This window comes from Cyrtonyx montezumae, unplaced genomic scaffold (genome assembly GCF_038088225.1).
Source record: "Cyrtonyx montezumae isolate F1298 unplaced genomic scaffold, pur_monq_1.0 scaffold_3, whole genome shotgun sequence".
NCBI lineage: Eukaryota > Metazoa > Chordata > Aves > Galliformes > Odontophoridae > Cyrtonyx > Cyrtonyx montezumae.
The window spans coordinates 92,371,210-92,386,514 of record NW_027072034.1 but is presented as its reverse complement, the minus strand read 5'-3'; the positions used below and the strand labels follow the sequence as shown (position 1 = coordinate 92,386,514).

At 37.3% G+C, this 15,305-nt stretch overlaps 1 protein-coding gene across 3 annotated transcripts in view; it reads left to right on the top strand.

The window, feature by feature from the left end:
- Window positions 1-14,431, top strand: part of FBLN1 (fibulin 1) — an 80,231-nt gene extending 65,800 nt beyond the window's left edge. For all 3 annotated transcript variants that reach the window (XM_065742393.1, XM_065742395.1, XM_065742396.1), the window contains exon 17: window positions 12,999-14,431. In XM_065742393.1, the coding sequence (XP_065598465.1) occupies window positions 12,999-13,138 (140 nt within the window). In that variant the 3' untranslated portion in view covers window positions 13,139-14,431. The remainder of the gene's footprint in view (window positions 1-12,998) is intronic.
- Window positions 14,432-15,305: the final 874 nt, after the last annotated feature.

Sequence of the window (15,305 nt, the reverse complement as noted above, 5' to 3'; positions counted from 1 at the left end):
GGTGACCCACTTTGAAGTGCCAGGCAAGTGCCTTCACATTTCTCTCTGCTTCTGTATGCTCTGTTTCTCTGCTGTCTTTACCTTTTGACCAGAAGCTGGCTGGCTCTTACTGTGCAGTTCTGCAGTGTTTAGCATAATGAGATCCTCGGTCTGATTTGGACTTTCTGGCATGGCAGTAATGCTGAAAGTAGCAACTCACCTACAGCTGCTTTGCTGTGCTGAAAAGGAGCCCAGGTGAAGGCAAAATTGGAGTGTCCAGGAGAGATCCAGTGTTTGCAGGGGCAAGGGTTTCAGCACATACGTTATTTTCCCTTGTGGATACCCTTACTGGAAAGTAAGCAACAATAGCCAACTTTTGTCGTGACTATAATGTCATTAGCATGAAGCAACAATGGTGTCTGGCAATACAAAAACGATGCTGTCCAGTCATTCACAAATAGCACACAGCACGGTGGCATAATTCAGCAGATTTTTAGACAGGCTCTTGCAGCCTTACATTAAAAAAACACAGGCCCTGTCAGTATTTTTGTTCTAGTTGTAGCCAGGCTTGCCCTTTTCACAATAGGAGCCCCTCTGCACGGAATATCTTGTAAGCAGTTTTCTATGCCAGCTTGCCCTCTCAAAATTAGTAGCTACACATTTGCAACTTGGGTGCCCAGAAGCTGTTTGGTAAATGGGATCCTAGATTTATTGCCTAAACCTGCCCTTTTGGGATGCTGCTGACTGCACTGTGCTGTAGTCAAATCTATCAAAACCCTCCCTTCCCTACAGAAAAAATGTTGGGCAGCAGAGCTCTTCTGGAGGCAAACAGGCACCTTTAGCAGGAGGTGAATTTTCATTTCTCATCTGAGAAATGCTGAAAGTGCTTTTCTGGTGAGACTGAGTCTTGTGCTTGAACAAAATGACATTCCTAGTGCCAGATTGTGCTCTACCACATTGCAAGTATCTGGTTAATCCCACTTTTCCATGATCAATATTCATCTCATCCCTTGGGTAGGGAGATATAATGTATTACAAAAGCATTAATCCAGACCTTCTTTGATTACAGTTTTCATTAACCAGCAGACAAATAAATAATGCTGCAACTCTGACAAAGCTTTGTGAGCTGTTGCGTGAAGTGTAGAACCTGCCAACTTGGGAGAGAAAGTGACTGAGTCAGAGAAGAGCTAATGGGGCTGCTAAAGGTTGTTGGCTCACATTGTGGAGCATGCATTTTTTTGTATTAATTTCAAACACTGGGCAGAAACATTGTATGAATGAGTGAATAAAGCCACATTTGTAATCCAGTACACCAAGAAATGTACTATAGAACTCCTCTTGCTTTGACCCAGTTTAGAGAGTAGTGGAAAACCTGTTTTTCTGAGGATCTCCAAGTGTGAAATTCTTGTTTAGCACATTAAGCTACTTGAGCTGTTGCTCCTGAGTTTGTGTGTTCATAGCAGGAATCTCATTCTTACAGTAGTTCCTACATCTGATAAAAGCTGGAGACAGAAGATAAGAAACTTGAAGTATATCGTAAATCTTTCCCTATATGATGCACAAATGCATGGCTCGTGTAAAAAGAACACTTTTATTTTTAAAGGGGTCAAATGTGGTGGTGACCCCTTATTTCAGCCTTATTTTGTGAAGTTAGTCAGGTATTAATCCACAGTAACATTCAGAAAGCTTCTTTAATCAAAAGTTCTGCAAATAATGCCAGCAGAGCTTTTGCCTCTACCTGATGACTAAACAGCTATCTGAAGGCTTTCATGGCAAATCCTCAGGATTAGATACTTTTTCTTCCTTGGTACATTGAATCACAGGGCTATAGCATGCTGTATGCCATAATGTGGCTCTTGACCAAGAAATGTTTAAGGTTAAAAAAATTAATTGTCCAGGTGTCGTGTATATACTACTGCATCAAAACTTGACTGAAACTGAATAATATAGTAGTAGGACAAGGTAGGGTAAACTCAGCCACTTCTTTAAATGGACTAAGTACATTCGTATTTGGCACTTAGGTATTACCATGATGGGCATTAAACCTTGTGTACAAAGGATTGTGGAAATAAAGTAACAGGAAGATGATATATGGAATTCTGAACGATTTTAAATTCAGCCTTGATGTTTTTCCACCTGTTTTTGTAATACATAAGATTCTTATTCTACACAAAGTGTGATGCATTCTCCAAGGAGGAATAGGAAAGATAAAAATATTTATGGTGGAAACTATTTTTTAACGAGACGACCTCAAGTACAGTTATTGCATTTTAGGCGTGAGTGATTTCACAGCATTGTCAACATTAAAAGCCATTGCAAGTTTTGGCTGGAAGGCAAACCAAAGATCTAAAAGCACTTTGAGTTTGCCAAACCAAGTTAAGAGCACATCTCTCTGAAGTTATTTGGTATCCTTAATAAAGATCATAGTATTTGTAAACTAGCCAAACCTCAGTAAAATCAAAGGTTGTTTTTAATTCTTTCATAATACCAAGGCTCCATGTGATCCAACACGACAGATAATAGCTTTGAAAACATATACCATTTGTTTCTGGCCAAAAATGTATTAATACCATGAGGCCTCCTTATTGCCTCTTTATTTGGTGCATTTCAGCAATCAGAGCTTTCTAGAGAAGCCCAAGCATTAATGAAACTCAACTTTGTTGAGTAGTTGAAGGATACAATTTATAATAAATTGAATCCCAAATTTCTAATCTGTTGAAGTAAGCTAATAAAAAAGATCCTGTTTTCTTAGCTGCAAGCTGAAATGTAACTCACTTACTGTAATTTCTTTCTTCATTTTCCTTTCTTCAGAGATAAAATGAAAGGCAAAAAAAAGAAGCAGATAAAATGTTTTAGCTAAACTATAAGAAGACCTGTACTGCAGGTGAGAATTTCAGAGATCTTGAGTACCTGTAGAGTGTTAGACACAATTATTTGGTCAGATTTTAAATGAGAACCTTGTCTTTACATGTTTTATAAATGATTACTCTGGACAAGAGGCACTGTGAATGTTAGATATGTGAGCAATAAGTGTTGCTTATGGTCACAGCACAAGCCTTCAATTGTACATGCTCTTCTTTTCTGAGGGGTGTCTTGCTCTAAAACTGATACTCTTTTACACCTTTCAGAAAATGATCCAGTATGTGTCTGAGCGGTGCTGTTAAACTTTTGAACTGATCTGGAGACATAAACATTTTGCTTGATCCAGAAATAACTTGCCAATACAGTCAATGCTGCGCCAACTGACCCAAATCATTAGGATTCATGTTTATTATATTGGTGCAGTATTCACTGTTTCAAAACCTGAATTGCTGTTGCCTTTCTGTTCCCAAGATAGGAAACACTGGTGCTGTATTAAGGGATCTAGAGTTTTGTTGATGCTCAAAAGGGAAATCTCCTGTCTACTATTTGCAAAAATACTCCAGCCTTTTCCCTTTTGTCAGCATTAGTGCTTCTTTGGCAAATTTCATTTTTATCTATCTTTCAGGTATTAATCTAAGAGAAGGGGTGGAGGATATAGGGCTAGTATTTTTTATCATCTTAAACCAACAGGGAAATGTAGCTTATGAAAATATAATTGTATGTCTCTGAAGCATTTCATAAGCATTCATTTTCCTAGTTGAAAATTAGTCAGTTTTCTTAGGAATTTAAACAAAGATCTGGGAGGAAAATGTTTCAAAAACGCATGTTTTTCAAAATCTGGTCCCAGATACTTCAGCATAGGTTTGTACAGTAGCTAAACTACTATGAAGCAATTCTGTATCAGCATGGAAACCTAATGTTCAGCTCTAAACTTCATTCTCCTAATCTATTATTTTATGAAATGCTCACCGTCAAACTTGAATGAAGGTCTAATTCACAACGTTGTGAGGGCAATATACTTCAAAGCAAAAGGAAATCTATTTCAGTACTTGCATTTTGATTAATGAGTTTTCTGAATCCTTTAACCGTATTTGTGTTTGTCAGGTGTGACAGTTCCAGGATTAATGATATCTTCAGAGCTATTTTTCTGTATATGGTTTGATGCCTGCAGTGATGATTACCATGAAATATTTCATTTTCCAAAGAGCAGCCACTTATTAATAAAGCAGATTATATAAAAAATTATAGAATGCCACATTTCAGGAGTCTACATTGTTATTGTCACAAATAATTTAGATAAATATAGATAGCTTTCACACACACACACACACACACAAAAAAAAAGAGATAAAAAATTGAAAAGAACTGTTTAGCTTTTGAAAGATGGAGGAATCTAAGGTGTGCATTAACCTTCTGAAGTCAGCAGACATCTGGTGGTCTGGGAAATACCTGCAATTTGACAGCTAGATTGTGCCTTTAGGCACAGTCATGAACTAAGGAAGAATACTGCTTGTGAGACTCCCTACAGAAGCACAGCTTTCTGCTCTGAAGTGCAACAAGAAAGGCTTCTACAAGTACATCAATAGTGAAAGGAAGACTAAATGTAGACCAGTGGCTGAATGGGGCAGTAGATCTTGTGACAAAAGACATGCAAAAAATTTAAGTATTCAGTGTCTTCCTTGTCCCGTTCTTTACTGATAAAACTGACCCTCAGGAGTCACAGGACTCTCAGAAGAATTGGAAGGTCTGTACCAAGAAATCCTTACCCTCATTGAAGGAGAATTGTGGAAGGGAGCATTCAAATGAACTAGACTTACCAAGGGACTGTGAGACCTGTTGGGGTACTTGCACAAATGCCTAAGAAACTGATTGATGTCTGTGCAAAACCACCTCAATTGTTATTGAAAACTGTGGTGATCAGGAGTTCCTGATGACTGGAAGAGAGCAGATATCACTTCAGTCTTCTAGAACAGCAAGAGGAGGTTCTGTGGAACTACAGCTCAGTCAGCCTCACCTCATTCTCTTCGAAGGTGATGGAGTAAATCCACCTGACAACTATTTTTGAATATACTGAGAACAAGGGGGTAACTGTGAGTAGTCAACAAGAATTTAAGAAGAGAAAACAATTCCTAACCAACCTAGCCATCTACAAAGAAACAATTAGTGGAAGAGGAGGGCAGATGTTGCTTTAACAACTTTAGATAGACTATTAACACTATCTCCTTTAACATCTTCATAGGCAACTTTAAACATTTTTACAGAAAAAAAAAAAAGGATAAAATAACTTAAACTATATGTTTTCTGTTTGCAGCCAGGCTGTCAATTGGTCAATTGCTTTTCAACATTATTGATGAAATTTGTGTGTTTGTAATGAATACTGAAGAAGAAATAACCCTTTCGTTACAGATCTCAACATAAATTCTTTGAATCGAGGTCTCCAGAGCCAAAAAACAGTTTGACTGTAGAGTTTTTGCTTCACACAGTAGATATGTATTTACATGTTGTAGACTGATATAGTCTGGTATTCAAGCCTAACCTGCAACTTGTTGTCTGTGGTTTGATCCAAAGAATCATTTATTCATGGCTGGATTCTTTTCCTGCTCTTTTCTGGAATGATCCTATCACCACTGCCTTTTAAAATAGCCACTGCAACATTCATTTCCCTATCCATAAACTTCCTAATTGCCTGAACATCTCTTCTGAAACGATGACTAGGCTGTTAAGTAACACTGATGCATCTGAGATGTTACTCTTAATTTTGAAAATCTTGGCCAGCAGTATAAAGCAAGAGGCCTTGAGGATAAAAGCAAATTTCAAATTATAGTTCAGGATCTTGCATTAACATGAGGAGATCAGTCTTCTTGTATTGCTTAAGGGAAGCTCATAAGCATGCTTTTCACCTACAAAAAGTTCATTGCACATTATAACTAGTGTGCAGATGTTTAAGGCTAGTTTCCTTTAACAGTCATACAATAGCCTTAAATTCCAGGAGGCTGCAATGACCTTTTTGCTTTATTACTTCAAGATCTATGTGGGCTTAAAGATGTTTGCTAAAATGAGGGGATTGCTTATATCCCTCCTTTGTATGCTGTCTTACATACCTGTGGCATGACACAGGCTAGCAGGCCATTTGAAGGCTATTTTTGTGATTCGAAAGATCCATTGCTTAGAAAAATAGCAGTTACTCTTGCATAGTGGCAGTTAGGGTTATTAATGTATGACAAAGCTGTAAAAAAAGACCAGGGAACTTCTTGTGGAGAAACAGAGATCTAGAAACAGCCAAATATTGGACTTCATAACATAAGCAGAGATTATTTGGAAGTTAATATGAAGCCCAGTAAATTAATCATTTCATGTTCTAAGTGTCTATTCCAAGGATGTGGAAAATAGGTAGAGGAGAAATGGTCTCTCTTGTAGATGTAATTCATCCCAAATGTTCCATCTGAAAAAAAAAAAAAAGAAAAAAGAAAAAGAAAAAAACACTAACTCTCACCATATAATAGCACATTTGAAAATATAGGGGAAAATTGATTTCACTGTGCTCTTAAGCATCTCACATGGAATTTTATTTATCTCATTAATAATCTCTGCAATAGAAGTGAATATATTGATAACAAAACATCTCATTCTGCATGAGAAATCTCTGCATTTTTTTTTCTCTTAGTGTGTATTCCTGCCTTTTACATGTCAAGCCTTATACCCTCAGATTTTCAGCTCTGCTTTCCTGCTTGCCTCTCTGGCTTGTACTTGATTAGAAATTGCCTGGACACCTCAGAGCTAGGGAGCCAATGAAACACATTGTGCATCGGGGGCGAAGAAGCTTCACCACACATAGAATTACCAAGTAGATCCTGGGACATTCTGTTGCTTTCACAGTCCTTAGACCCTTTGCCATCTATGACTGTATTTTCTAGTGGAGCCACATTCCACACAGAATTCATGTTGCATTTAATATACTAAATTTCAGTTCATTCTAAGTAATGCAAAACGTTTTTGGTTTTTTTTAAGGTATGGTCAGTATCATTAGTTTAGTCATTTTGTGGATAGTTTTTAGTTGAATACAAATCATACAAGTAAACAGTGTAATGAAAAATTAAAACTTTTTCTTAAGTAAATCATTTATTGCCAAAAAAGTTGGCTTAATTAGAACTTGCCTGTAATGTCAAGTGTGGAGTTTTGTACTTGTGAGAGAAGAGTAATGCTGTTGGATACAACTGATAGTAAAAGCGTGTCTGTTAATTTGCCACCTGAGAAGAATCACAGAAAGGAGACTGTGTGTTACCAGCAGAAAAAAAAAAAAAACATTTTGTTACTAGCCTTCAGCATGAGATGACCAGAACAAAATAAAGTAGCTGTAACACTGTGTATAGGAAAAAAAAAAAAAAAAAAAGATGGGAAAGTGGTAAAAAGAAAAGAGAATTTGTGTTTGTTCCTTAGCATAAGGCTTGCAATGTTGTTGAGGGGATTGATGACATTTTTGATAACTGTGTTTATTGTACTTCCCAGAGTGTAGCTCACAGGTTATTTGGAAGAAGAGCATTTGATTTGGCAGTAGTGTGAACTGTTTGTATATACACAAATATGCAGGCCTGCATATACATAGTCAGGTAAGATAAGAGGTTTACTTCAGCAGAACCCCTCTTCCAGCACCCATCAAGATCAGGTCCTCAGTCATCAGTTGCACCCATTGCCTCTCCCTCCAGCCCCTGATCCTTTGTCCACTCCTATAACACTTCTCTGATTTTGTGAGGGCTCATAAAAATTTAGGTTTTCTGAGGATTTCTTACCGAAGAACAGTACTTTTAAAGGTATGCAACTTATATTTGTACTGTGTTCTTGTGTTATTACAAATGTAAACATTTGAATAGAATCAGGAATCTCCCTTGTGGAAAATCTTTCCAATCTTTGTGTCCAGAACAGAAAACATATCATGATTAATTCTCTCTGCCAAAGCAAAAAAAAAAAAACCTTTTCTAGTGGCAATATGAAAATAAGCTTCATGCTCACTCTTTCTGCTTTGCTTTCTGGCAAACCATGGAGATTCTGTTAGAGGAGCTTTCTCTAGAGAAAATGCAAATGCAGTGTTCTGCAGATGGTGTAAGGAACACAGTGACCCAGATTCTGTGCAAATGTAATTGCTGCAGATTTTGTGGTTAATAGTGAAAAAAAAAAAGAAAAGTTTTAGAAGTATTTTAAAGAGTTTTGCAAGAGCTCCTTTGGCATATTGGGCTGTAAACAGTGCAAAAATCAGAACCAGGAGTCTGGATTTTTGGAAACCAAGTGCTAATGTGTTATAACACAGGAACTTGTCATCCAGAATGGGTTAATGTGTTAACAGCAGTGTTTTTTTGAGTTCAAAATGGAGCTTCTTAGCAAATTGTCTACATAATGCAAAAATACAAGCAGAAACCAGACACAGAGGTGAATTGCCTCAGGGTCCCACATATTTCAAAGCAGAGAAGTGAAATGATATCTTAAAGAGGTATGGACAAGCAAAGGAATACCTGTGTCATCTGATTACAATAATAGAAATTCTGCTGAAAGGCTTAGGAAGATGTAACAATATTAACCTTTCTGTCTCATTTATCCCATATTCTTTGATAAGAAGAACTTCTGTAATCCAGTGATGGTACCTCTAAGATATTGCCATTATTTTCACTTGAAATAAGTATTACATATTATTCAGGGTAATGTCTTCACTACATATGATGCTTTACAAGAAGAATTGTGTCATTAAAAGTGGTATGCTTTTACCTTAGCCAAAGTTGAAATGCATTACGTAAAAGGAGAAGACAGAGAAGGAGAACAGCTTGATGTGTTAATTAAAGAGCTTTAAAAGTTTGGACTGTGGAGTGACAATCACTGCAGAAATAACTATAACATCCAAGAGATCCTATTTACAGTTGAGCAAAGTGTGTGAGAAAAGTTGTGATGTTGTTTTCTAAAAGGAGAAGATCAACAAACCATGAAAATAAATGAACAGATATGGGACAAGTAATAACATCTCTGATCAATTAACAACAAACAAACAAATAAATAAATAGATTGGAGCTTATGGAAAGTAGTGTACCTGGCTTGTGGCATGTAGGGCTTTCTGTAGGTTTAGTCAGCATGGTCACAGATTATGAACTGAAGAGGGTAAACACCAAAAGACAGATACTCAAAACTGTATGGCATGTGGGATTCAGTAGCAGTGAGGATCTCCTTGTCTCTTGTCACTGAGCCATTGAGACATTAGCTTTGGCGTCCTATAATAGTTTGGTCTGTAGAAACAAAATGTATATGTTATCATGAAGTGCATACTTGGGAGTTGCATGCAGAAATATTGACTATGTATGTTAGCTGTGATACCTCTGCAGTAACAGTGGGTGAACACTGTTACTGAACACTGCACCTGAGTCTTCACAATTTCATATCAGCAGAACTGTTTTGTTCACTTATTAGCAGTGGTTCACGCTGCTTTATGTTTATACTGGATCTGGGTGTCTGAGACCACTATTTTCAGGTCACATCATAAGCTTAACTGTTACTCTTCTGGCATTCTACAGATTGTGACTCATGGGATTGTGTGTACTGCTACAGTAATCCAGGACCATATCCCATTCTGCATTTATCCCAATGTGACCTCTGACTGGCTCCATCCAGCTACTTTGTTTTTAGACTAGTAAAAAAAGTCTGAACAGTCCTATATCTGTCAGCCTTTACAAATAGGAGAGGTTCTCTAGTCCATTAATTGTCTTCATGACTCTGTGTTAGACTCTTTCCAGTTGCTTCATACTCAGGAGCCCATACAGGGACACAGCCTCAGCATAGCTGGATAGAAGGGATAACCTCCCTCAAGCTGCTGTCAATTCTTTGCTCAATTCAGCTCAGGATTCCATTAGATTCTGTCAGCCAGCATTAAGGCCTTGTGTACACCACTGGCTACTTGCTGATTCTTTTAGCCATGTATGAGAACTGCTTGTACTGGGCCTGAGTTGCAAACTTTCACTTTAAGCTCTTGTTTGTGAGGCAAGGCTCAAGGCACTATGGGTTTGTTTGGATCTGGACTAGCTATTGCTCCATAGTACCTGACATAAGAGAATCAGACATGGGTAGCATGAAAAAGCAGTGGCATATTATAGCAGATGTCCTTCAACTGCATTTCTGAGACCAATGTCATAGGATCACTGGGAACTAGTTAAATGTGTAGCAAGATTTCAGGCACTGTGCTGCTTTGTTGTTGCGTGGTTTCCATCTGTGTTTATATTTGACTTGGACTGAGGGGAAAAAAAAAAAGCAAAAAACAGCTCCAGCATTATGCCATTTGTCACCAAAAAAAAATCTGAAAATTCTCAATGAGTCAATCTTCAAAGAGCTGAAAACTGTGTATTCCTGTTACATGCCTTTGTCTTTCTTTCCTGCAGTCTTGATTTCTTTCTTCCTCACTTTCATGCTTGCTTGCTTTATGGCTTTCTTTTTTCTTGCTTTTCTTGCTTTTTTGATTTCTTGCTTTCTTTCTTCTCTCATTCTTTCTCTCATTCTTTTCCTTCCCTCCTTCTTCTTCCCTTCCTTTTATTCTCAACAGGTATCTTGAGAAACTTCTCCATGTTTAGAATGTCTACAGTTTATATATACGATGTAGCACATATGTGACTGCAACATCCTCTTCATTGAATAGGAGAAGAGGGGAAATAGTTATTTTTCACTGATGTTTTCAAATTCATTTTAGGACAGTCTAGGACTTTGGCACATTGAATGGTATAAATCAATACTGTGATAATATTTTGTTTCTTTATATATTCCTTAAATTCATTACGTATGAAACATTTACTTTTTGAACTATTGGTATGCTTGATTTTAAAACTTCAACAGAACTATATAGAAACCTGCTCCCCATGGATTGTAGCATTCCACCTGGGAAATAAAGAGTGGGTTTTTTTGTTTGTCTGTTTGCATACTAGCTGAGAATATCCAAACAATGGGGAAGTTATTTATTTCTTTGAACGCTATGTCAATAGTGTGTGGATACATGCTATACTGTAACATAGATCAGCTTGAGTAAAGTTGTATCACATCAGAAAAAAAACCACCAAACCAACACAATTTGCAATCACACTTCTAGATTGAGTAGAGCAAGGAAGTGTAGAGCACTATCAAAAGATTACTGAATGGAAACAACAGCCCTTGTCATCTGATGCTTGGTGATTGCTATGTTAGAACTTAACTGTGTGGGTTAAACAACTTGCCAGTATTGAGTGATTCCAATTCCATGTGTTTCCGTGGTTGTCAGTTAAATTGTTGCCTGCAATAATGTTATGTGTTGTTAGTAATATGCTTTAAATGCTACCCTAAAGGGAGGGCAATTTAAACAAGGCTTTTCTTCTTCAATATATCATCTGCCAAGCCCAGTAATTTTTATAAGGTGCAGGAGTGTGGCCAAGAAAACTAAAAAATGTATGTGTATATTATGTATGTGTGTGTATGTATGTACATATAAATCGTGGGGGCAAGAATGCTTAAAAAGCATATTCACAAAATATGGCAAGCGAAGTGAATGCGGTGAAAAGTTTGCAGTTTTACTGGATGCTGAAGATGCTGGTTGGTATTTAAACAAGACAAAACTGTAATGTCATCACTGCCTTGGAAAAAGGTGCTGACAGCCTGCATAAGCAAACATTTATCTCTCCCATCAGATCTTAGGCCAATGTGTTCACAGGGCAGTGCTGTAGGAGTTCGGCTGGGACTCCAGGAAGCTCTGGTATGCTGCCTGCTTGTGAAACATAACCCCCAGCACGCAGAAATAATATGCCTTAAATAACTTTTTCATAAACTGCACACTTCCTTCTGAATCCAACACCAGATCAGATAGGCTTTGTCAGAAGGAGGCATCTGAGGAGGGGTCTCCACCAGGCTCCAGCTGCCTGCAGCCTTACCTCAGTTCACAGGATTTTGACCTTTTCTGATACATACAGTTTGGTAGCTCTTACTTTAGTAACAACAGGCCTCAAAAAAAATCTGAAGTGAGAACATGCCTACAGTCTAATCCTGAGCCAGTTGGACTCTGTGGCAAAACTCCTGTTGACTTTCTTTTGTGTAGGTCTAAAGCTTTAGTGCTATTCTTTCCAGCCATGTCATGTCAAGACTCTGAGGGCACTGATACACTCTTGTGACCCAGAGTGTTGTAGGCTTGCCATACAATATGAGCGTCCAACTTTTTGTCTTTCCTGGGCCACACTGAGTGAACAGGAATTGACACAGGCACATAGAGAATACAGAATAAACTTCACATATATATATGTAACAAAACTTATTTTTTTATTAAAACATAAAAAACAGAGAGCAACAAAAACATAAAACTAATGGGATGTTTGGCTTTTGTGAAACTAACACATTAGGCTGGTTCAGTGACAGTTGTTGCCAGGCCAGACCTGTCAGCACAACAGAGCTGCCACCAAGATGACACTGCAGCAGGGAGTGTTGGCTACAGTGGCTGGGCTGCATGTGGTCCATGGGGTGCAGGTTGGTCATGTACTACTATCCTTGCAAGAAATTATGCCAATAGCCCCCCATTTCCTCATCATATTCACCTGCTTTTATTTGCAGTGCTTCTTGGTGGGTTGCTCATCCACATTACAGCACACTAATAATTAGTGAACTAGTGTTATCTGGTATTTATACAGAGCATATTAATTTTCTCGCTGTAATTACTTGCCATTACAAATGAAATGCAGCTCACAGCATAATAAATTACATGGCATTCCCAGGTGTGTGTGTTCATGTGCTCCTCAGGACAGTGTGTGTGCTGGCATACATAGGAAAGATCTGACTATGTCCTATTTAAAAAGCTGTACTGCAGACTGCTTACAGACTTCATCTCTCTGAATAAAGAATAAAATTTATGCTGATTTCAGAATATATACTTTTTCTGCCATTAGCAGCTTTTTAGTGCTATTTCTGGACTTTCTGCAAGATATTTTGAATACAAGTTCTATTTTAGTCTCGTACTGCAAGCTTTCTTGCAAGCTATTTACTGATCACGTTGGTAAAGTAACCTTCTTTTGTCTATATTGAAAATGAAGGGGAATTTTTCTCTTGCAGAAACAAAATAGGCTATAGGACTCACATAAGTCCATTTGATTTCCACTAATCTCAGCAACCTCTCTGTATCCCAACAGGTGTGGTGCGCCAGGTGAGACCCATTGTTGGACCTTTCCATGCCATCCTGAAACTGGAGATGAACTACGTCATGGGTGGAGTGGTATCTCATCGTAATATTGTCAATGTTCACATCTTCGTGTCTGAGTACTGGTTCTGAGAGAGCTCTTAAAGTCCCAGACAAGCAAGCTGCTCCAACCTAAGTCATTACGACAAACTACTATGTCATATACTTGTTTGTAAAACCCAATAGAGTTTTTTGTGGTTGTTATTTTTATATATTTGTTTCATGGTTTAAGCAAAACAACAAGTGATCAATTAAGTGAGCAAATTAAGTGAGCTGATTTAGTTGTGTGTATAAATAAGTAGTTCGAGAAAATGCTCAACCGCCTAGTGAAATTTAAAACTTTTCTAAATGTTTATGCAGACTTAACTATTGATCCTTGGCCTGATAACCAGAGCGACTGAGGATGTGGAACAAAATACATGTCAGAGTTCACTGGGATGAATATATGGTATCTTTGGATGGAAGAAGTTCGGTAAGGATTAGTTATTTCAGCTCCACATAAATTACTTAAGAGGAGTTAGATTGTCAGAAAGTACCAAATATTCACTTATGGGCTCCAGTAGAGTAATTCTGAATGGGCATCCAAAATCACTAATCATTTCTGAAATGTTTAGCCTAGATATTCAGCTACGACTACAAGAGGAAGTACAAAAAGAATTAGAAATAGTAGGAGACTAACAAGCTATTGCACATATTAAAAAATTACTTTTTTTTTTACTTGTTATTTGATTGTAAAGTTATGTTTGATTCTAATTAAACAAATACCTCTCAGTGAAATTAACCTGTTACAAAGGTAGTGAATATTCCTTAAATTCCAGTCTCATCTGTACTCAGCAATACATGGAAACTCAAATCTGTATCTCCTGTCTGTCCTAGAATAAAGCTTGACACCTTTTTAAAGTTGGTATTCAGATGACCATGTTAAACTATACACTTCCTATGCACCAAATCAAAACATATGTACTAATACAATGAAACATTCATAAATAAATGAATTTTTAATGTAATTTTTGGGCATCAAAGTAATGTATCATTTTTATTACAGAACAGAAAATAAATAGCTCCATGTTTCATTTTGTCACGTTTGGTAAGATGTGAGAAAATAAAGAAAGTCAAATGGGAAATACTCAGAAGTGTGCTATGGCTTCCATTTACCAGAAAAAGAGTATAATATACAAAAATATGTATCCAGCAGGAAAATTAATTATATGTGCATATTATGCATTTTCCACTCAAAATGGTCTTCTATTTCAATAATTGTTGGCAACAAGCATTTACCTCTGAACTTTACACAAATTTCCCTCACACTAAAGGGAATCATTCTGTTGACCTGAATGATCTTTTAAGTCTAACAAAAAGAGACTGTCCACTCTGATCTACTGAAAATAAAAGACCATAGCAACTTTACCTTGTACATACAGAAGCCTTCATACAGTTCTCTGTGGTAGGGAAAAATCTCTGCCTGCAGCTGTCTCATTCTATAAATTCAGATTTTATGATAACACATTCTCATAAATAAGTGTCGAGTAAAGATTACCCTCTTGGCAGTGTTTGGTTCCCTCCCTGCACTTACAGAGAATCTCAGCCCCATTCCTCACCTGCTTTTTAGGATGACTTCAACTGAATATATTGTATTTTCCATGGCTGCCTCTACAGTCTGTACCATTTCTCCAAACTGTTACTATACTTGAGTAGCAAAATGCTGTGAAGCAGATATATTTGTAGCATTTATCATTCAGCTACCTTAAGGGGATTTTGGAAAACTCTAAATTATGGAAGTTGATTTCAGGGATTACCAGCATAGGTAATTCTGATTTACACTGGGAGTAAAAAAATGTTGTATTATCTTATGCTCCTAGAAAAAGAGAATGGAAGACTCCAAATATGTTGTCAAGTTCTTTTTCTTCCAGTGTAGGAAACTAAGTAGCCTGAGTACCAAAAATACGAAAACTCTTCCCATCTAATTTTCTAAACTGTAATTTTATTTCCTTTATTTCCTCTGTACACGGTATTTACTTGCAGTGGAAAGAAATTTGGGACACCATAAATCTAAGTTTAGGATCAATCTGACGAACAAACCAATTTACACACATTTTCATAAGTGAAACCACAGAGCACCACGTACCTCTCCCTTTCTTTTCTCCGCATCTTTTTTTTTTTTTTTTGAGTATAAATAGGGTCAAAAAAGGACTGCCTCTACTTGGAAAACTGTTTTCCTACATTGTCCCAAATAACACTTGAAGAATTTCAGCCACCTTTT